The sequence below is a fragment of the Marmota monax genome, unplaced genomic scaffold (assembly GCF_021218885.2).
Source record: "Marmota monax isolate L192 unplaced genomic scaffold, Marmota_monax_Labrador192_F-V1.1 WCK01_AAM20220418_F8-fsc00187, whole genome shotgun sequence".
Lineage (NCBI taxonomy): Eukaryota > Metazoa > Chordata > Mammalia > Rodentia > Sciuridae > Marmota > Marmota monax.
Window position 1 is genome coordinate 586,917 of NW_026694837.1, and position 23,870 is coordinate 610,786.

General features: G+C 39.4%; 1 protein-coding gene across 1 annotated transcript in view; it reads left to right on the forward strand.

Moving 5' to 3' along the window:
• The first annotated feature begins 5,789 nt into the window (after positions 1–5,789).
• The window catches only part of Clic5 (chloride intracellular channel 5), a 153,838-nt gene continuing 135,757 nt past the window's right edge, over positions 5,790–23,870 (forward strand). The window contains exon 1 of the mRNA XM_046426153.2: positions 5,790–6,428. Within this exon, the coding sequence (XP_046282109.1) occupies positions 5,892–6,428 (537 nt within the window). The 5' untranslated portion in view covers positions 5,790–5,891. The remainder of the gene's footprint in view (positions 6,429–23,870) is intronic.

Genomic DNA, 23,870 nt, shown 5'->3' on the forward strand with positions numbered 1-23,870 from the left:
TCCTGGCTGCTTGGCTGGTCCAGCCTGCCAGTGCTCCAGGGAATATTGGGTTGGATTCAATTCCCATAACTTAGTGACAGTCTAGAGAAAGAGGTCTTAGGCAGCTGTTAAGTAGGACTTTCCTTGCCCATGGGCTCTAGAAGTGTTTCTTTTGCCCCACTACTAGAAAGAATTGTTAGAAACCACATACTTTTTGGTATAGTTTTGAGTGGACATAATTATTTGGAATAATTGCTATATACTCTTTAATGTCTGTATGTCTGTCATCTTTCACACAGCATAATGTCCAAGATTCATCCATTTCATTACATATGTCAGGATTTCATTCTTTTGTTATTGTCAAATGATACTCATCATATGAATATACCACACTTTGTTTATCCATTCTTCTCTTGATGGAAGTTTCAACTTTTTTGAGATTATGAATCACGTTCACAAAAGCATTCTTATTTAATTCTTTTTTGCTGACATTTTTCACTTGGATAAATCTTTAAGGATTGTTGAAATAGCTGAGTCATAGGGTAAGTATATGTTTAATTTTATAAGAAACTAGCAAAATAATTTTGCAAAGTGATTGTACTGTTTTATACTCACATGACTAATGTGAGAGAGTTCTGTTTATGCTAAAATCATCAATCTTAATTTTAGCTGTACTAGAAGTTTGAAGTGATCTTATTTAATTGTATTTCCATGATGACTAATAATTTTGAGCTCTCTTTCATGAGATCATGTATTGTTTTATGATAAAATGTCTAATCAAGTTTTTGCCAATTTTTTAAAATAGGAAGTGTAAATAGTATATTTAGCTCAATCTTATAATTATGTTAGATGTTAATAGATTAACTCAAATTAAAAGACAAAGATTGGCAATTTCTATAGAAAACATAACTATTAATGTTTATTTATAAGGACACAAAAAGTTGAAAATAAAAACATGGAAAAGATGTACATAAACACTAATCAAAAGAAAGCTGATAACAGGGAAAGGAGAAGGTACTAATAGAGATAAAATAAGACATTCTCTGTCGAAAAATCAGTCCCCTACCAAAATGATATAAAAGTTCTAGATTTATGTGAACCTAATGATTTAGCCTCAAAACTATACAAAAGAATAATTGAAAGAACTGAAATATGAATTAGACAAATCTATGACTGTGAGGAAGATTTTAACTTTCCTTATCAGTGACTAATAAAAGAGCAGATGAAAATCAATATTAATATAAAAGAATTGAATAATAAAAATGAATAATCACAACCTAATTATAATCTATAGAACTCTATACCTGACAATAGAGGAACACATGTTCTTTTCAAGTGCATATGGGAGTATTTCCAAAGTTGCTCATATGCTAGACCATAAAGCAAGTCTAAAACAAATTTCAATAAAGTCAATGAAGACTGTTTTCTGGCCATAGTACTTAATTCATAATCTCAATTGAGATAAAAAATAAACAAAAAGAATATAACTAGAAAATTTTCAACTGTTTAGAAATTAATCAGTATGTTTCTAAATAATCCATGAGTAAGGGTAGAAAAAAATCTCAACAGAAAGTAAGAAGTATTAAAATTGAATGATAATCAAAACATATCAAAATGGGTGGCAGGTGGATAAATCTGTATTTTGAGGAAAATACATAATCTTTTCTTTTCAAATTTATAAATTGTTGTATAAATTCAGTATCACACAATGAATTGACATTTGCTTCTCCAGGTATGAGAACTTAAAAGACAAAACAATATAGCATACATTTATGTTGCTTTCACAGCTAGTTTTTTAGACCATCCAAGTATAGGATAATTAAAACAATATCTCTGTATGTGGTCAGTACACAGTGCATTCCACCTCTGAGAGAAAGTGTTGAAATTTTTTTTCAATACTGATAATCTAGAATTGGGCATCAGTTTTTGGACTTGCCATGATTTAAATCTTGCCAAAGCCGCAGATTCTGCAGCCAATGTCCTTCAATGTACAAAGCTGCCTTCTCATTCTCATCAGTAGAAGCCTAAAATTCATAGTCATAAATCATATATTTAAAAGAAGAAAAACCAATGATTAAGGTATCCATTACTATGTCTTAGGATTTTAAAAAAAACATCAAAAGAAAATCAAAGAGAGGATAAGAAAATAAATAATAAAGAGCAGAGAAATTAATAAAATTTCAAAGAAATGCATAATAGATACTATTAATAGATACTATTAATAGAACAAAAAATTCCTTTCTATTTCAATCAGTCTTATTATCCCTAATAAGACTGATTGAAATAGAAGGAAAAGACAAAAATCATTAAAAAGTAGGAGTCTTGATAAAAAGGATACTGCCTCAGATACTAAAAGCAGCACATATACTATCTTAATATAGTTCCATATAGACACAGTGTTATTGTGAAGAAAGTGGGATTATTATCTCAAACCAACATAGTCAGTTTGGCAGTTATGTTTTTGGTGGTAAATTTAGCAAATTGGCATTTCAGTTTGCAAATATGTTTTTCTTTAAAATTTAAAGTGGTCCAACTGTACAATATTAGCTAAACCCTGAGTGAACTAACCAAATTAAATCTTTGTACATGCAAATCAGAAAACCAGACATTGGCTCCAGAGCTGCTCCTGCAGGAGTTTCTAATGAAGTATAATGTATAAGGCAGTAACACTTGTACAGAAAACGGAGAACAGAAACTGGACCAGGAACGAAAGGGCATGAATTGTAGATACATCTACTCATTTAATTTATTTATTTAGCAAATGTTTAGTAAGCATCTATTATGTGTCAGATATCTGTTTGACTTTAGATACATAGTGATGAGCAATTAAATAATGTACCTGTTCTCATGTCCAGTGGAGGATACAGATATCGAACAATTACCAAAATTCATTCAACAGATATGTACTGAGCATTTGGTATGAGTCAGACATTGTTCTAAGTGCTTGAAATAATGATAAAAAAGCAGACCAAGGACTGTGCCCATGTTGGTTTTATGTTCTAAATGGAGGAGATGGAGAATAAACTTTAGACATACTAAATGTGTGTGTGTGTGCATGTGTGTGTGTGTGTGTATTTTTTAGTACCTGAGATTGAACTCAGGGGAACTCAAACACTGAGCCACATCCCCATCCCTATTTTGTATTTTATTTAGAGACAGGGTCTCAATGAGTTGTTTAGCCCCTCGCCATTGCAGAGGCTGGCTTTGAACTTGCTATCCTACTGCCTCAGTGTCCAGAGCAGCTGGGATTACAGGTGTGGGCTGACCTGAAGTATATATCTTATTAGAAGGTGGTAGGTGGTAGGATAAAGAGGAAGAAAAGGCAGGGTAAGGGTTTTCGGTAATGGGGAGGGGTGGGAATGAGAACTGGGATGGATTGTTATTGTTAACAGGATGGTCTCACTGAGAAGTGGACATAGAAGCAAAAACTTACAAAAGTTGGAGGAATTGAGTCTGCAGATATCCAGGGTAAATGTATTCCCATTAGAGAACAGCCGATGTAAAGGTCCTCTAATGGGAGCGTTCTAGAGTGTTCCAGGCATAGCAACAAGGCCAGATTGTCTAGAGCAAGCAGAAAAGCAGGTGTGGGGAGCCAGTCTAAATTACATAGGACCCTGAGGGTCATTGTAAGGACTTTGGCTTTTACTGAGAGAAATGAGGAACCACAGCAGATATCGAACAGAAAGTGATATGGCTTGCTTCATAGTACAACTTGTGATTGTCAATCATAACAGGTGTGTTCAGATATGGGATGACAGGCTGACCTGATTTATACACTAGGTGATCTTGGGCCTAAATAAACTTAACCAGCCTCATTCTGCCTCACTGGGTCATTGTGAGAATCCAATAACTGTTCTACACATATGCAGACATGACTGAATGTGACCCTTTGGTCAAAATATAGAATGACACATACAGAATGACACAATATAGATTGATACATGCTAAGTGTTTTAGCATCAGGCATGCATTTTCAAAAGGAAAAAATCTACCTCCCAAAGAAGTGAAACTTTGTTCTTGGGAGGCAAAACAACAATAACAACAACAAAACTTACTTTCCAGGGGCAGGGGTAGATGGGTTGTGATCATGGAAAAATGACTGGGAGACACTAAATTAAAGGAGTGTATAACAGAAAGCTCACCAAAATCAGTTTGAAGTTTAAAAACCACAACTGAGGGCTGAGTTGTGGCTCAGTGGCAGAGTGCTTGCCTCGCACAGGTGAGGCACTGGGTTCGAATCTCAACACCACATGAAAATAAACAAAATAAAGATATCGTGTGCATGTATAACTAAAAAAAAAAATTAAAAGAAAGAAAGAAAAAATACCACAGCTGAATTCAGTTCTGCTGTCAGCTCTCTGTGAAATTGGACCAGGTACTTCCCTTTTCTGAGTTCCGTGTTTTTCAAATGGGCAATACAATGTCAGACTGAATGAGCTGTTAGGTTATCTCCAGATCTAAAATCATAAGGAGAATTTATGCTGGGATCATTCAGTTATAAATGTCTAATAATGAAACCAAAGGTAATTTATCAGATATTTTTACCTCTTAAAGCTTCCTTTTCAGTAACATAAAGGGCTAGTGTTGATAGCCATTAAAATATGCCTCTAGCCTCTTTCCCCTTGCCCATCTTTTAATCTGTCTCAAAAGCTAGAATTTTTTAAATGCTGCTCAAGTTCCCTTCAGAGCATTTCTGGATTCAGTACTAGTACCCGAGAATAAATATAAGAGTGTTGCCATTAAGATGCCACCAAATGTTTTGAAGCCTGTCAACCAAAGTAGTAACACTTCTCAATTTTACATGATTTCTAGGCATTAGAGTCCCTTTGCGACCATCTGAGCTGTCACTTCAAAAAGAAAGATGTAGATGGCATGGTGAAGGGAAGCGGGCATTGGCAGAACAGAGAGCACCACATTGAAACCAAAGAGCACGTGCCCTCCGCGCCTGCAGAGGACTGGTCTTTACTACTTATTTCAAACTTGGACAATTGTACTTGCACTAAAAAACCTTACATATTTTTATTGTTTTTGTTTTGGTGGCTGTTAAAGTTTTAGTTTCTCTTCTTGGTCTCCCAACTACATCTAAAATCCCCTAATAACAAAGACTGCATCTTCAACTTCTTTTCTCTAGTTTTCAGTTCAGTATCCTGTACATAAGAGGATCTTTAGTGAATATTTTGTTGACTATGATGACCACACAGATTGAAGAGGGGAAAATAAAAATCAAAGCCATAAACCTTTGAGTGTCATTTGAGTAGTCTGTCCTGATGTGCCCATAGACCAGAGCATTTATCTTCTTTTCCTTCTGCCATTAAAGTACCTAATGGTGTTTCCAGATAAGAAATGTAAATGGAATTCATTATCTAACAGGGACATGTATAACTCAGTCATTGCAGTTTTCCAATTCACAAAGAATTGATTTGTGCGATGGATTTGGCTGGGATAGATGGGTTACCATTGGGGAGAACTATCCATCTCCACCGGATTTCAGGAACTTCTTCAATGTTGTCACTGCTGGGAGGCAACTGGAAGAGGGACATTAGTGACAAATGGCTAAATATTCATAATTTTAGGGTACTCTAGGATGATAATACAATTCAACCTCTGGTTTATCTGGAGAATCTTGGAGATACTGACAATAAGAAAAATCCCAGAGTCTTGTTGACAATATCTTTAGGAGTGAAAGAGTTAACTGAATGTGTAAACTTCGACTCCTGTCCAGTGGACTTGCGGTTTGCTTATTAAAGCCTCAGGTAAATGATTGTTAGAGACCTGTCATTGAGAGCTGTGGCTGGTTGCTGTGTTTCAAAAGCCCACTGATTCCTCTGCAAGACGGAGCAGCATCTTCTAGCCCTTTCCTCATTTCAGATCTCTCCAGCTCGCCTGCAGAAGGAACTAGCAGATCCACAAACATGAATGATGAAGACTACAGCAACATCTACGACACAATCCAGAAAGACAGGATATATGAGGTTCCAGAAGATAATGCAAGTCCTTTATATGATGCTGTCCAGGAAGATGGCAGACCAGAAAACACCTTGTATGCTGCTGGGCTGCAAAACCACGAATACGATTCTGTGTCAGTCTATGCTGTTAGGGAGGAAGAGAACGGGTTGGGCTCTTCCCAAGCAGAAGTAGAAGACTACCTCCTGCCCGATGAGATGTGCCCTGAGGTCCAGGATCCTCAACCAGTGGACCTCCAGGAGGATGGGGACATCTCAGTGGAAGAATTCCATTCACCATTCCAGGACCATGGGGGCTGCCCTGAGGAGCCACAGGAAAATGGAAGCAGGATAAAGGAAGACCTGCCTTCTCCTGCAAGCTTCACCATCCAGCGCTGCCAGACCTTCTTCGCCAGCAAGGACTCCCCCATCTCCTATTCTGAAACTGATGATTTGGAAAAAAATCAAACAGTTTCCAAGAACCCTGAGATTTTCCTGTTCGTGAAGGTAAGAGCTGCTCTGGCAGACACTTGCACACATAGGAGACAAGGTGACATCACTGCTGTTTTAGTTTGCTTTGAGTGACAAGGGAGATATGCGTGTTCCATGCTCCTGGACTCCCCATATATTCTTAAGGATAAGTCTGATTAAACCAGTCATTTCAGAAGGTACCTAGGACTCCCCAAACCACAAGAATTGGAAAGTACATTTTAAATGTATATTTTATTATTGACTTCTATAAACAACAGGCAAAGCACTTTTTAAGAATTTGTACAAGTGAGCATAAATTCCTGCTCAAGTTAAGTGCATTTGGCTGTCACATTAAATTTCCTTCATCAAAAAGAAACCAAGGCTTGTAGGAGAAAGTAAAATCTACAGTCAGGTGCTAAAGTTTCCTCCTTGCGTTTCTAAGGTCAGAGATACTTCAGATTACATGGTCAATAAATACTGTCTCCGTAACAGAACTTGCTCTTTGGCTCCAATATAACTGAAATTCTGATGAAGTAAAATGATTTCAGTGGTATTAAAATGCTAGCTGCATGTTAATATTTAATGCTTATAATACTGAAACTAAAAGTTTGGTGATCTTTGTATTAGACTGCTCATGATCATGAATATTATTATCAAAGTATAAAGTGAAATTCATAGTAAAAAGAATTATCCCTTATTAAACAAGATGGCAACATTTTTTTCCAACACTTCCATACATAGAATATTCATCTTTACATGAATTTTTGAATAAGAAGACAAAATTAGTGAATATTGCTCTTTCTTACTAATAAAAATGATTACTACTATGAACCTACAATACACAGTCATTTCTCCCCTTCCTGGTTTCAATAATCTAATGAAATACACTTTTTTTTTACTAGATGAATAAATTGAATACTTTAATGTATTCTACTTTGTACTTTAACTGTTTTGTGTGTTCTTTATTCTACTGTAAGTGTCTTTTATAAAGTGACCTTTTTGGGTTCCTTTCTCCTCTGACCTCTGTGGAAGGTGCTAGACTCCCACACTGGAGGGGACTCTATGGTTCACCATGTTCCTAGAAGGATTAATGGCTGTGCAGGCTGGGTTTCCTCCATTTGGGTTGCATCTACACCTGTATCCATTTGTATCTGTTCTTACCTGTACTAGCCATGTCGGTGAAAATAGCAGGCAGAAGCTGGGCGCGGTGGCTCACGCCTGTAATGCCAGCGGCTAGAGAGGCTGAGGTAGAAGGATCACAAGTTCAAAGCCAGCCTCAACAACTTAGCGAGGCCCTAAACAACTCAGAGGGACCTTGCCTCAAAATTAAAAAAAAAAAAAAATTAAAAAGGGGCTGGGATGTGACTCAGTAGTAAAGTGCTCCTGGTTCAATCCCAGGTATCACTGAAAAAGATAGAAAGAAAATAGCAGGAAAGCAGGTTTATAACTATATGCTCAACCAATGGTGTGTTGTGTGTGTGTGTGTGTGTGTGTATGCGTGTTAGTTACTAGGGATTGAACCCAGGCCCTATGCATGCCAGGTGCAAGCACTATACTACTGAGTTTCATCCCCTGCTTTTTAAAAATTTTATTTTGGATCAAAGTCTCATGAAACTGCCCCTGCTGACCTTGAACTTATGTCTTAGCTCCCATCAACCAACATGTTTTTGAGGCTTAATCATTTCAGAGTGTTGACCAACTACTAAATTAGTTAAATATATCATTCATTTATTCCTGAAACAGCTATTGTGGCAGGCACTGGTTTTATAACAATGCAGAAAAACAAAGTCCTACCTCCCTTGCACTTTGCACTGTAGTGAGAGAAGAAACTGAGAGACAAAGAAATAAGCAAATAGAGAATGTGGCCAGTGGCAGTCATGTTAGAAAGAAATAGAAACCAGGATATGAGGGCATTCACTTGTTACTGGTGCTGTAACAATTGAGCAAAAGCTTAGTGACTTCAAAATATCACAAATGTTCTCTTCTATCTCTGGGGGTCACAAACCTGGATCAAGTGAATGGGCTAAAATCAAGGCTGCGGCAGGCTGTGTTCTTGCTGTTGGCTCAAGGGGAGCATTCCTTCTCTTTGCCATTTCTGGAAGCTGACTGCATGGCCCATGTCAATCATCGCCTTGCCTTCCTCTGATGTGACTCCTCCTGTATCTGTTTTATGGACTGATATGATTAGATTATCCCACTTGGGTAATTCAGGGTGATCTCCCCATTTTAAGATCTTTGATTCATTCACATCTGCAAGTGCTTTCTACCATGTTTAACATTCACAGCTTCTAAGGATGAGGGCATGGACATATTAGGAGCCATTTTTCAACCTAGCAGCGAAGGCCAGGCAGGCAATGTTTCCCAGACACTATTGAATGAGATGAGCCCAGAACCGTCTCTTAGGTTATTTGCATGGTTCACAATTCAAAAAGCACAAAAGGGTCACTCTGGAACCATACTCCCTCAGACATCCCATTTCTACCTCCTGAGGCAAGCCGTTCTAAACATTTCCATTGAACATGCTTCCCCAAGTTTTCTGTGCACTTTTCTGGCAATTATGGGTCTAAGTTTATAAATTTGAAATTCTCTTTTTGTTTTCCTTTTATTTAATACAGAAGTTATTACACCACATACTCTATCATGCACCTTGCTTTGAGGGGGGGTCTCATTTATTGCAATGGAATCCAGACACTTTAAAATTCACAACATAAGTGTACACTTCTATGAACTTTGACAAAGGCGTTCAGTCTTGTAACCCTGACATAGAACTTTTCTATCACAACAGGAAAAAAACTCCCTCCAGGCCTCTTCTTTCTATCTCTATAGTTTTGTCTTTTCAAAAATATCATACAAATGGAATTCAATTCTATGTAGTCTTTGGATATGGTTTCTTTCATAATTTTTTCCATGAATCATCCATGTTGATATATATATATATATATCAGTTGTTGGTTCCTTTCTATTTCTGAATAGTACTCAATCACACGTATCTACCATAATTTGTTTATGCATTTGGCAGCTGATGTGCACTTGGATTCTCCCCAGCTTTTGACTATTAATAAGGAGGCTTCAATAAACGTATGAGTTTTGTATTGATTATGTTTTCATTTCTCTTGGGTAAGTGCTTAAGAGTAGAATTATTAAGTTACATGGTCAGTGAAACTTATTTTAAAAATTTTTTCAGATTGTTTCAAAGTAGTTGCCAAAATTAGCATGAGACTTCTAGTTGTGTTCTTTCCAGTCCTTGGCCTTACCAATCTCTTAAATTGTGGGCATAGTGGTATATGTATGACAGTATTTTACTTCAGTTTTAGTATTCATTTTTCTAGTTACTAATGATGCTGAGCATCTTTTTGTACATTTATTACCCATTCTTATGTCTTCTTTGGTGAAGTATCTATTCAGATATTTTGCTTATTATTATTATTATCCTTTAAGTATTTTGTCTCCTTACTACTAAATTATAAAAGTTCTTTATATATTCAATATATAATTTCTTTCTCAGATAAATTTTTTGAAAGTAGTTTAAAAGTTTGTGGCTTGATTTTTATTTTTATAACAGTATCTTTTGAAGAGCAGAGTTTTTCTCATTTTTATTTTAAGACAGTCCATTGTCTTAGTTTGCTTTGTGAACCTACAAAAATGATTACTATAACAGATTACCTGATTCTGGGTAATTTACGAAGAAAAAATGTTTTTGGCTCATGATTCTGCTGGCTGGAAAGTCCAAAGAGCATGGTGTGCCATCTAGTTGTCAGAATATGGTGGAGAAGTGGAGAGGAAACAAACTATGTCCAGAAGGGACACCTGTGTGAGCAAGGAAGCAACACAGTCCCATGAGAACTACATTAATTCCTCCTAAGTGCAATTCCTTTGTGATCTAATCATGTCTTCAAGGGACTACTACCACCTCAATGCCAGTGCACTGGGGACCAAGCCTCCACCACATAAGTCTTTGAGGGACACACCCAAACCATATCCAAACCATAGCATCTATTTATCAATTTTTTCCATAGTTTGTGCTTTTTGTGTCCTAAGACATGTTTGTCTAACCCAGAGTCATGAAGTGTGTGTGTGTGTGTGTGTGTTTCCAGTACTGGGGATCAAACCCAGGATCTCACATATGCTAGGTAGGCACTCCACACTGAGCCACACCCCACTCCAAAATTTTTTCCTGTTTTTATCTAAAAATTTTATAACTTCAGTTCTCTGATCTATCTCACATTCATTATGCATATTGTCCAAATTATGGTTTGTTTCCTTTCCTTTTTTTCTTCCTTCTTCCCTTCCCTCCCCCTTTCTCGTATCCTTCCTTTCTTTGAATGCTAAATTTATCGATTGATTTTCAAATAGTAAGCCACCCTTTCATTTCTGCACACCTGTAATCCCAGTGACTCTGGTTGCTGAGGCAGTAGGAACATGATTTGTTATTTTATATATTTCTAGATTTGAGTTGATATGGTTTTGTGAAAAGATTTTTGCACAGGTGTTCATGATGTGTATTATTCTGTGCATTTATTTTAATTTATTTGCTTTTGGTTCTAGGATAATGCTCACCTCATAAAATGAGCTGGGCATGTCTTTCCTTTTCTGTTTTCTGAAAGAGTGTTTTGTGAAATTGGTATTCTGTCTTTTTATTTATTTATTTATTTATTTATTCTAATACATGACAGCAGAATGCATTTTGATTCATAGGACACAAATGGAGCCCAATTTTTCATGTCTCTAGTTGTACACCAAGTAGAGTCACACCATTTGTGTCTTCATACATGTACCTAGGGTCATGATGTCTTAAGAGCTTGATAGAATTCAGCAGTGAAACCATCCTTACTAGAGATTTCTTGGTGTAAAGAGTTATTTCCCCCCTTGCAAATTCACTGTATGTGATAGAGTCAGGGTTATTCTGTTCTCCTCCTCCTCCTCCTCCTCTTTTTTCTTCTTCTTCTTCTAATCAGTGAGTTTCTTAATTTGTCCTTCCAGTTATTTGTTGTTAGCCAGGTGTGGTGCTGCACACCTGTAATCCCAGTGACTCTGGTTGCTGAGGCAGTAGGATCATGAGTTCAAGGCCAGTCCTGGTCAACTTAGCAAGACACTATGTCAAAATAAAAAATAAAATAAAATAAAATAAAAAGGGCTGGAGATGTAGCTCGGTGGTAGAGCATTTGCCCAGCATGCATGAAGCCCCAGGATTGATCCAAAAGTTACTTGTTGTTTAATATAAGTTGTTCAATCTATCATCAATTTCACCTCAATATGTATTCTTCTACCTTATTGTGCATATGGTGTGTGTTTACACAGCAATTTTAATATCTGTATATAATAATTTTGCTATTTTAGCCATCTATACATTGATTTTTTCCTGTTGATTTTAAGGTTGCATTTTTTTGTAATTTGCATACTCTGGTAATATATTTTGGTTTCCAGACAAAGTTGTTGGATACTAGATTTTGCTGTATTCCTTTAAAAATATGTTAGGCCTCATTCTAGAATGCAGGGAAGTTACTTTGCATGAATTGGATCTTTAGAAGCTTCTTTTTGGCTTTGTAAGGATGAGTCCAGAAGAGCCCTCTGCTAGAGCTAATTTGACTCCACTACTGAAGCAATATCCTTTGGAGGATTCTACCCATCGATTTCTGCAACAAGAGATTGTTTTAGTCAGCTTGGTCACCACTGAGACCCAAAATCCTGACAAGAACAACGTAGAGTAGGAAAAGTTTATTTGGGCTCATAGTTTCAGAGCTCTCAGTCCACAGACAGCAGACTCCATAGCTCTGGGCCTGAGAAGAGGCAGAGAGCATCGTGGCAGAAGGGTGTGGTGGAGGAAACAGCTCAGGACATGGTGACAAGGAAGCAGAGAGGGAGAACTCCACTTACCAGGGACAAAATATAACAGAGGTATTTTTGCTCTGCCTTCTGAGAACACAAACTATTAGCAGATTTAATGTGAGACTCTAGGATTGTTTCTGCTTCTGATTTCCAATTCTTTCCCCACACTCGGTTGTTTCTTTACGTGCATATGCAGATCAGAACTTAGCCAAAGTTTCAAGGGGACTCATCTGCAGATTTAGAGTATGGACATGCTCTCTCTCTCTCTCCCCCATCTTCTTTGATATTTTTATCTGCAAATTCTAGCTGCCCCAATCAACTCAAACTCCAAACTCCATTTTCTAATCAACTTAGAGAGACTGCCAGCCTTTATTTGGCCCTGTGCTATCTGTTCCCAATTTTTGAAAACTGTCACTTCCTATAGTTTTTCTGCTAGTAATATTCTAGTTGTCAAGGGAAATTTGATTTCTTTTACTCTGTTTTGACCAAAAGTGCAGGTTGTTGCGACTGACTTTAAGACCTTGGTTTCTCTTTTTCTTTCTTCCCAGAAAATTGGCTTCTTTTGAATTAAAATTTAGAGTACAGCTCAACTGGACTAAAATCCAATGATAATGACATTAAAGTGACATGATAGGATAACAGATACAGCAAAATATTTTGGCCTTCTTGCAAAAGGTTCTTTTCTGATTCTTCTTCTTGCTGTCTTTTGCAAAATCTTTGTCTTATATCTTTAAGTTCTCAGCAATGAGGAAATAGAAAAAAAACAGATGTCCTAACTAATCATTCGCTGATACAAGTCTCATTTTAAACCCTCTTACCATTTAAGAGGTGAATTCCTTTGGAAAATTGTAGGAAAAAATGGATTTTATTACTGCCAAAATGGAATTCTGCTCTCAAGTTATATTCTGATACCTGAGTCCCAATACCCAGAATGTAGGAATTGTAATGTGCACATGAGAAAGATGCATTGTCAGGCAGCTCTGCTTCAAGATGGATGACATTCCTCAAAATTAGAGACTGTGAGCAGAACATGTGTTTTAGTGCAGATGCTAAGTGACTTGCACATTCTTATGAGGACAAAGATTAGAAAGTCAGACTTGAAACTAGGCTCATTTTTATGCTTTAACTGCAGAACCCTCTCACCTCCTTCCATGAGCCTTGAGGTCAACAGTAGTGCCCAGGCCTGTCAAAAGCCATCAGTGTCTACTGACAGGCCTGGGTAGGCAACAGTCAATGGCAACAGCCAATCAACAAGAGGGTACATTGTTTAGGAAACAACTGATGTTCTCAGGTTTCAGTGATCACACCCTCAAGGTAAACATGCAAGGTGGCAATAAATAACTGGCAAGAGTACTTATAGTTCACTGGACCAAAACAGGACAGCATGTTTTTCCCTTTACAGAAATATTTTGTTATGTTCTTCTGTGGTGACAGGGAAGGAAATAATGTGGCAGGTAGTCTTTTAATGTTGACAATAGCAACTCTCTGAAAATTAGTTTGGTTCTTCTAGAATTGCAGTATTCAAAATGGTAGCCATTAGCCACTAATGGCTATTTAAGTTTATATTAGTCAAAATTTTAGTTCTTCGGTCACACCCACCATATTTCAAGTGCTCAACAGCCATGCCTGGCTACTGGCTACTACATTGGGAAGTGCAGATGTGGAACTTTACGGTCATCACAAGACATTCCACAGGACAGTGTTGTTGTAGGATGATCAGATATGTGTTCAGCTCTGAGATGAAATCCAATCAGTCATGTAGCCACAGGCCCTTCTTTAGGCTTTATTCTAGTATGATAGGTGATTTGGTTTAGTGAGACAGAAGAATGCTCATGTCCTTAAGAATAAAGACACAACCATGAAAATTATCCACTTTGCTAAAAAGGGTCTATGATATAATTTTGTATGAATCAATTGATTTTAAATGATAATATTTATACAAAACTACATAACTAGAATCAACTCTTGCAAATCTCATTAAAGCTATCACCATCCATTTGGCAAAACTCAGGCCCACTGAAAGTCTATCTGAGGCAAGGGGATCTATTATCAGAGCTGCAAAACCTTGAGAACTAAAGATGTTACCACTCCAGTGATGAAGGCCAAATGCAGACAGAAAGATCAGAATCCTTCATTTGACCATCCTCATCCCCAATCTATACAACTTAACAGATAGCCAATGATATTAAATAATTATTGATACACACACACACACACACACAGAGACAGACACACACAAATAGTCTTACCAAGTTAAAATAAGAAGGACATCCGGAGTGGGAGAGGGAGTTGTTACAAATACTCAGAAAAGATGAAGATCAAGGTTGAACAACTATCTTGTGAGTATAGTGAGTTCTAACTCCATAAGACAAAATTTATAACTGCAATAATGAGCCTCAGATTAATTTCCTGTACTTCCCTATCTGCCCTTTAATACATCTTGAATCAACAGATGGATACATCTTTATTGAATCTGTACTCTGCACTTCATGTGCAGACAGTGTGAGAGGTAGAAAAACAGTCCAAGGTAGGGCCCCTTTAAATGAGGCTCTGATCAGCTGGTTCAGGAGGAAGGATTAACACATGAAGGATATACAAATTAATACTAGAGTCCTGGTAGAGTCAAGTTTTAGAATATATGATGCATGGTACAAAATAAGCACAGTAGAGCTGCAAATGGAGAGCAAAAATCATTTTATTTCAATTTTAACTTTGTGTCTCTGTATTATTAAGATCATTTAGAATCTGGTAAGTGGCAGGTATCCTGCTAGGTTACTGAAATTATAAAAATTAAGAAAGGACTTGCAAGGTGAGATGAGGAACACCCTTATTTTCCCCACAAATGTAGCCATATGATATAATACTGTGAGGGGAAGGAGTGAGCAATTCTTCAGGAAGAGAGAGGATGTACTCACAACTCAACATGGGAGTGGGTCATAAAGAAACTCAGTCGGAATAGGAGAGAAGCCAGTCAGGTAGTGGCAGTCATCTCAGGGTTATTTGGGATCAGCAAGTGGCTCACAGAGTTTGCGTCGGAGGAAGGGGAGAGTAAATAGATGATGCTGAAAATCAAGGTTGGTAACTTCCTGTGAAGACTCTGTGCCAATGAAGGAGGCTAAACTTTACCTGTAAGCACAGGGATTCACCAAACGTTAAGCAGAATAATGGCTTGATTATATTTGTATACAAAGGTATCTCAGGCACAGTGAGGAGGATGGAAGCTGGCACAGCAGTTAGCAGGCTGAGATAAAGAGTAGGTAACAAGCTGGGCACAGGTGGCACATGCCTGTAATCCCAGCGGCTTGGGAGGCTGAGGCAGGAGGATCACAAGTTCAAAGCCAGCTTCTGCAACCTAGCAAGGCCCTAAGCAACTGAACAAGACTCTGTCTCTAAATAAAATACAAAAAAGTGGGTGTGGGGGGGTGCTGGGGATGTGGCTCAGTGGTTAAACACCCCTGTATTCAGTCTCTGGTACCAAAAAAAAATGTATGCGACACAGTACCACAGGTAAGAGATGATGAGGGTCTAAACTAACAAAAGTAGCAGTGAAATAAAAAGCAATGAGAATAACTTTGAAAACCCTGTAGGAGAAAGAACTTCTGAGACATGGTGCCCAGTTGAATGTGGAAGATTGTGGGAATTACAACACCACTAATTAGGGAAGAGCAAGCGCTTGGGGGAAGGAAGGAGTGGAAGAGAGGCTGTTTTCTTTTTTTTTTTCTTTGTTGGCACCAGGGATGGAACCTAGGGGTGCTTCATCACTGAGCCACATCTCCAACCATTTTTTGTATTTTATTTAGAGACAGGATTTCACTGAGTTGCTTAGGGCCTCACTAAGTTGCTGAAGCTGGTTTTGAACTCGTGATCTTCCTGCCTCAGCCTCCTGATCTTCTGGCGTTACAGGTGTTTGCCACCATGTACAGCAATTTTCAATATTTTAATGTGCCCTTGGACTCTACAGGTTGATCTGCCTAGTAGGAGACATTTGAGTAAGAAACTCAAAAGAAGGACAAGATTAGAGATAGGGATTCCATTGGCTTGTAGAGTTAATAGCTGTAGTCACTGATGGAAACAGGATGATCCCAGAAGACAGTGGAATATTGGGAAACAAGGCTTTCGAGTACATGGTTCACAAGGGTTTGGCAGTAAATGGTTAACAATGGCTCTCTGGTGGAGGGAAATGCTCCTTTTTAGAATTTGCTGATTTCCATACCTCATTGCACTGGCTGACAGCTACCAGTGCAGCATCATGGAGCAGAGAACTGGGAAGAGTTGCAGCGTTGGTGCTTGGGATCTGGGACCAGGGCTTCATACATCACTATGCAGACTTACCACACAGCAGGGCACTTGGCTAAGGGGGTGGGGAAGAAGCTGGCATTCAGCCAAGCCCACCTGGGCTATCAGGCCCCTACAGGGATGCTTCTGTGGGGCCAGGGCACCTTACTTTACTTAATTTGTCCACAGGGGCGCCTAGTCCTTCCTCTGTCCAGAGGGTCAATGATTAGTCCTGAGGAACAGCCTTTATACAATGGGGAAAGATGACCCACCTGGACAAAACCAAAACAAAAAAAGTGGATGAACAGGCTGAAATCCAAGCACTGTCCCTTTCTAGTTTGATGCCTTGGTCAAGTTACTTTACATCTCTATGCCTCCATTTCATCATTTTTAGAGCTTCAGTAAAATAGACATAAAATTTAACGTCATAACCATTAGTAATTGTTCAGTTCAGAGGCATTAAATATATTTAATTTCACATTGCTTCTCTATCACGATCACCACTGTACCCAGGGAACTCTTACCATGCAACGCTGAAACTCTGTACTCATTATATAAAATCTCCCCTGCTCCAGTCTCTGGAAATCACCATTCTTTCTGTCTCTAGGAATTTGACTATGGTAGGTATCTTTTTTTTTCCTTGTAGCAAAATTCCTTTATAAAATTCAGCATCAATTAAGAATTTGTCCTCATTGGAAAAAACATAGTTAAACAGTTGGGCACAGTAGCTCAGAAGACGGAGACAGGAAGATTGAAAGTTCCAGGATAGCCTTGGCAACTTGGCAAGACCATCTCAAAAAAATAAAAAATAAAAAGGGCTGGGAATTTTGTTCAGTGGTAGAGCTGCCTTGGGTCCAATCCCAGTACGAAAGGAAGGAAGGAAGGAAGGAAGGAAGGAAGGAAGGAAGGAAGGAAGGAAGGGAGGGAGGGAGGGAGGGAGGGAGGGAGGGAGGGAAAGAAAGAAAGAAAGAAAGAGAGAGAGAGAAAGGAAAAGATGAAACTCATATGATTTTCCTTATGTAAGGTACATACCATAGGATTGGACCCAGGGCTACCGCTGAACAAAATTTCCAGCCCTTTTTATTTATTTATTTATTTTTGAGATGGTCTTGCCAAGTTGCCAAGGCTATCATGGAACTTGCCTTCCTGTTCAGCTCTGTGTCTTCCATAATTGTCTAGCACAGCATATGTTAAAGTGGTGGCTGTCCTTCATCGAGTGAGTCCTCTATGCTAGCTGAACTCTGCGCTAGTCCTCTGCGCTAGTCCTCTGTGCTAGTCCTCTGTGATAGACCCTGCTTCAAAGACTTTCAGCTCAGTGGGAGAGATATACTTCTGGTCCCAAGCGTTTCAGATAAGTGATATTCAACCGTACCACACATTTGTAGGGAAATTTCACTAACATATTGGGATGGAGTATAGGGGGATGAAAGTGGAGATAGGAGACAAATACATTTATACGTGGGGATTGACCTGGACTATAGACAGTCTTGGAATAGAAGTTGAAACTTTTAGAGTCTGTTTGGTTTTGTTCTGCAGCAGGGAGCTGCTGGGGGTTGAACAAGGAAATCATAAGGTCAGAAGTGTACTGGGGGGAAGATGATTTTGGCCATGGTGGGCTTTACAGTCAGTGTTTCTCTTATTACCTCAGGACAGAGAAAGAAGCACAGACCTGCCAGAATCTTCCAACCAGACCTTTAGGATTGCTTTCCTGAATGCCTGCCCGTTTTGTTTGATAAACCATGCAGTTATGGGCACAGATGATGGATGCCCTCATGAAAAATCAGTAGGTGGGGCAGCATTCCCCAACCTCCCCCAACCAGGACATTCCAAGCATCAATATCCACCCACCCCTGCAGAAAAAAAAAATGTTTATTTTATCTCAATAAAAAGTTTGAATGGGAACTATTAATCCTCTGACCAAAATCACTTTGGACAATTTCTTGCTGACCTCAGAGTACATGGCAAAGTCACCTGATCTTAACATTTCATGAAGCAGTATCTAGTCCTCCAAGATTGTAAACTGTCAAATCTCAAGTTAGAGAGCTCTTCAGGGCAGTGTTACAGAATGGAATGCCTCTCCCCAGGGTAAAGTTCTCATCAGACTCCTGAGGCAATTGATCCCAGCAGCCACTGCGCACCACAACTAAAAATAGACACAGTATAAAACCCCAGCTCCCAGGGAAGCTCAGAGAAAATAGTTTGCTGAGAGAAGCAGCCCAGAGCCTGATAAAGCAGGGCCTGGTATTTTCAGCACGTTGTGAGACATGATGTATTTCCTGGGATGGCTGCTGCCAACCTCCGTGATTAAAGTGGATTTGCTAGGTGGGAGGAAAGGGTACTTTCTAAATTATGACAGGTCTCAAAGATTATCTGGTGAAACCCCTCAGTTTACAGAGGCGCTCAACACTTATCTCTCTTCTACCTGCATACTTGGAACCTTTTTGTCACTTAGCAAATTTTGAGTGAACCTGGCTTAGTTCCTAGCTTCAGAGTCTCTGCTAAATGTCATATCCAGGACAGCTAAGTAGAACCTCTATATTGCTGTTTTCTTATCCTCTGGTTTTCTTTCCGGGCATTGCATTTATTTACTGGTTGTCTGTCTGCCCCATAGAATGTTGGGCTGTCACCGGGCAGGGACTTGGCCTGGCTGGAGTCTGGTGCATGAATGAGTGTTCTGACCATGCACTGTGCATCAGGCCCTGCCCTCCTTTCTCTGTAGTCTCTTTCTATAACTCTCATCTCTTGGATGTTGGCTTTTCTGTGTTTGGCTTCTGTCTTTTCTTATGTCTCATGTTTTCTCCTTGGTTGGTTGGTTGGTTGTTTTCTCTTATGGTCTTAGATATTTTCTGTATTTTCTAGCTCTTCTAGTACATTGTTGCTTTTAACAGTCATCTTTATTTTAAAAACTCTGATATTTTCTCTGGATGGTCCTTTCCCAAGCTTTCCATGCCACATTATGAGGGCAGAGACATTGGAGAGGCCAAGCCAATCATTTTTCCTTGAGGGTAAACAGGAGGGGGATAGATCTCCAAACACCAGAGTAAGAAAGGCTTTACCCTGGCACTGCCACAGCTACACGGGAAGCATGAGCTGTCCCCAGACCATCAGAGGCTTCAATTGAGAGCCCAGGAATGAATGCCAGGCTTCCAGTGCTCTGCTCAGAGCTGAGAGGTGGCAGAGGGCTACTGTCCCACACAGTGCTCCTAAGATGGATTTTCAGAGAGTCCCTCCACTTGAATCTATATCACATCTCTTACCCACTATGGAATGGCCAGTTCCAAGCCTACAGCTTCTTCAAGGGCCTGGAAAGCCATATACATGGTCCCCTTCTCTTCCTTTGCAGCTTCCTTGGGATTTATTCTGGGCTACAGAGTTTTCTGTTCTGTATCTCCAGTCAACATGCTCCAAGCTGCCTTCTCTATTCCACAAGTTCGTCTAAACCCTTTGTCCATCAGTGACCCCATCTCATTTTCTTTGCTGTTTTAAGGTCATTCTTCTCCATATGTCTATACTCTGATTTCAGCAGGGTCTCAGAAGAATCTGCGGGCAGTGATCTTTTAGTCATCGTGTATGAACTAAGGTTCCTACATGCAGTTTGGGAACTGGTGAATTTCAAGTATTTAAACAGGGCTCTTGACTGCAGGACATCTCAGCACCTTTAATTTGCAAATATGGATTGCAAATCTCAAAGAGAGGTTGCGGAATTGAGACTATCCCAATTATTTGACCACAAGAATTTCTTTGTTTTCTGGGAAATCTCATCCTGTTAACATTCCAAAAAAAAAAAAAAAAAAAAAAAAATATATATATATATATATATATATATATATATATATATATATGCTGGAAAATACTGAATTTACTGGTATGCAAAAGCTCTGGGAATGCAGAAGACATGTTTGCTGTATGTATGTGCAAAAGGATACTGAGTCAATGGTCCTAAATACTCCCCCCCAACCCTACACAAGGAGCACATTTACTTCACTGTGGAAATGCCTTATCTCACACAGTGAGTGTAATGGAAAGAATACACAGGCCAAACTCAGGCAAGCAAAACCATCTGAGACATGCGGATATACTTCTCTGAGCTCCGATCTCCATATCTCTAAGATAGGCATCATATCTGCTCCTTCCATTTTATAAGGCAGTTGTATCTCATATAAAATATGAGACAGTATTTTTTTCAAATGTAAAGCACTAAATGAACAGAAGGAATTATTATTGTTGTGAAATTCAATTACTGGGTCGCAGGAGTTAGAACATAAAGACGTCTGAACATTCTTTAAACACTTCACACGGCGGTTGCCAGTCGTCCTGCACATAGAGATGGCCTGAGCAAGGGGAGAAGAACACTGAGAAAAGAAGGAAAGAAACCCAAATCATTTACAGGGTGTGGACCCAGGGCTGAGGCAGTTCACCATCCCTGGGCAAGAGAAGACCTTGAGATAGAGACACAGACACTGAGAGGTCCCTAGATCTGTAAGAGACCATGGATGTCATTTGATCCAACTTGTTTGTTTTCCACCTGTAGAAACTGTGGCCCAGAGAGCTTCAGTCATTTGCCACCTATGACAATGGTAGGGGCAGAGCCAGCAGGCAGGTCTCCACTCTCCCAGTCGTCAATCAACCAGCCTGGAATGAAGACTGACCTCTGCCTGGGGCGGGGCCTGGGCTAGTGCACTGCTCTCCACCTGAAGGAGCCAAGTGCTGGGGAGCCGGAGAAACAGCAAACACTAGAAGGCTGGTAATCCACGACTGGGTGGTTCTGTTAAGTATTCTAAGTAGTCAGAAAATGGGAGGTGTTGGTGATGTCTAGACAGAACAACTTTTCTTTGTAGTTACAATTTTCTACTTTCAGAAATTCTGCCCTTTTACCTCAAAGAGTCCTCAAGGAAGAGAATGCACACAGAAAGACAGACAGATATACATACACACATGCACACACACAAACTCACATATAATGATTTTGGGGAGCAGTTACTGTTTTCTTTCTTATTTTTTGTCATCTTAGGATACTTTGAGGTATATGCTTCATGTCTCAAATACAAATTGAAGATTCTGTTGTAAATGTGGAGAGCAGTTTCTTAACCTTAAAAACACCAAGAAAAAAAGGGGACCAGTTGAGAGGGTTCTGCTTGAAATATATCTGGTGCCATGTCTAAAGTGTCTCAGAGCCTACGCTTTTGCGGCTAAGAAGCAAAAGAGAAAATACCCATTTCCCTGGCAACAACTCTTATTTAGTCTTAAAATAATATTCCTATGTTTTGGAAGAGCAGGGCACCTATTAAGGTTTTAATTTCTATGGTTTACAGAGCAGCAAATCGGTCTGGCATCTGTTAGGAACTCTGCCCTAACGCTGGGTGATTCAATCTTGGCCATCAGTGAGCCCCGTCTCTAATTAGCAGGAGTAACGAAATCATGTAGACAGACGTGTCAGGAGACCGAGTTTATTTTGTCTTCAGGCAAATGGTTTGTTGTCTTGTTTTCCATTTAAAAGATCGTTTCAAAAGCCTCCCCTTTTTTATTTATGTCGATGCTGTAAAATTCAATTTAACCAAATAGTCAGAACCAGAACACAAGACATCTCTGTGGTAGAGGCTGGCTCTGCCCACAACTGCAGGGACAGTTACTGTCAGTAAGATAAATTTTGGTGGTTCTGGATAGGGGTGTGGACCCAAAGACCCACAGGGACACCAAGAAACATGGAAAGGGATTAATGAGTGAGCAGCTAAACAGCCCAGTGATACCCAGGAAACCCTAAAGTGGTTGGTTTGCCATGGAGGCTGTGCATGGGCAATAGGCATGGTGGGATCTTCTACTGATTATTTACAAAAATACATCCCACAGAGATTAGTCCCTTGAGATATTCCACCAAGAAAAAAAAAAAGGTTCTATGGCTTAAGAAATTCGAGAAACATTATCTACTTCCTCTTCCCCTATAGATTCACAGTACATATTAACCTATAACAGGAGCAGAGAACTCAGTCAAGAACACTTGTGTCTTGTTTAACTCAGCATTTCTCATTCTGGAAACAGTAGTTACAATATGCCATGCATTGGAATTGATGCATCCTGACCTTTCTGCCTGAGGCTATTTACACAGCCTGTCAAAGCTGATGACAAATGAAAATTTTGGTCTATATTGAATCTACATTCCTGCCCCTAGAATGGTTTATGCAACCCAATGTTTTTTCACTTGTTGAAATAAGTTCTGATTATTCCCACAGCCAGGATATCTACGGCTGTGGCTCTTGCCTGGATCTGAAGGTTGTGTTGAAACTGGGACCCATATCTGGGTGTGGAAGTCTCCAAAATCCACATTTTTTTTTATCTATATGTTATTCTACTTGTGATGTGAGTGCATTTAAACTCCTCTCTGAAGACAGTCCAGTGGTTGGCTACTCCCATTGTCTCTTATATTACCTACTTTCCCTGTTTTCTAGAAAAGAAAAGAAAAAGTAGAGAAGAGGGGAGGGAAGGGAGGGAAGATGGGTAGCGGGTGGAGATTAAGTTCTTGTAGCAGGGATAAGATTTGATCACAAGGATTCTTTTGATCAGGTAATAGTTGCTTCTTTATCACTCATTTTTACTGCTATCAACTGGGAGATGTTACGCTTGGACATAGGTTAAAAATATTATTTAAAGGACGAAAACCATCCATTTTCCCAGGATGGGGAAAGTACAATTATGAATGAGATTCTAGGGTTTTTCCCTGAATGTCTCCCTGTGAAGCAGCCCTAAGCTGCTTCCTTTGCAAAGCAAAATACCATTAGAGGAGTCAGTGTCTTATCTTGTCCCATCTACCTTATCCTAGGAACTTAGAGGAAATTGAGACAGGAAGCCTTTAGGAAGGTGCTTTTCAACAGCAGCTTCCTTTGTTTGTCCTCCCTTGCCTTGACCACTGTGGTTTTCAAATTCTCAAATTTGAATTCTCAAATTAGATTTAGTCTGAACTTTAGCATCGCCTGCCAATTAGGAAGAGTCCATTTCCCATGCTGTTGCCAGGGTCTGGACAATGCATTCTGAAGTTAATCCACCACAATACGTTTAACTGACCCAACACCTCAGGCTCTGGGCCAATTCTCCTCCTGGAGACAAGTGGCACCTGATCAATTTGCCAACTTCCCACCGGCTAAACTGCGTGATACTGTCCCCACTGCCAGGGGGAAGTCCAGGGCTCTGACCAGGGCTTGGAGTCAGGAACTAGAGGAGCAGGGCAGGGCTTGAGCAGGGGCCTGGAGGGGGCGGGGGATGGTGAGTGTTGTGTAAAGCAAGGCAGGCAAGAGCCAAGGTCAGATATGGAACACAAAGCAAAGAAGCTGGGGACTGTATGTGAGGCCAAGGGGTAAGAGGAGAGAGCATTTGAAATTAGGAGCA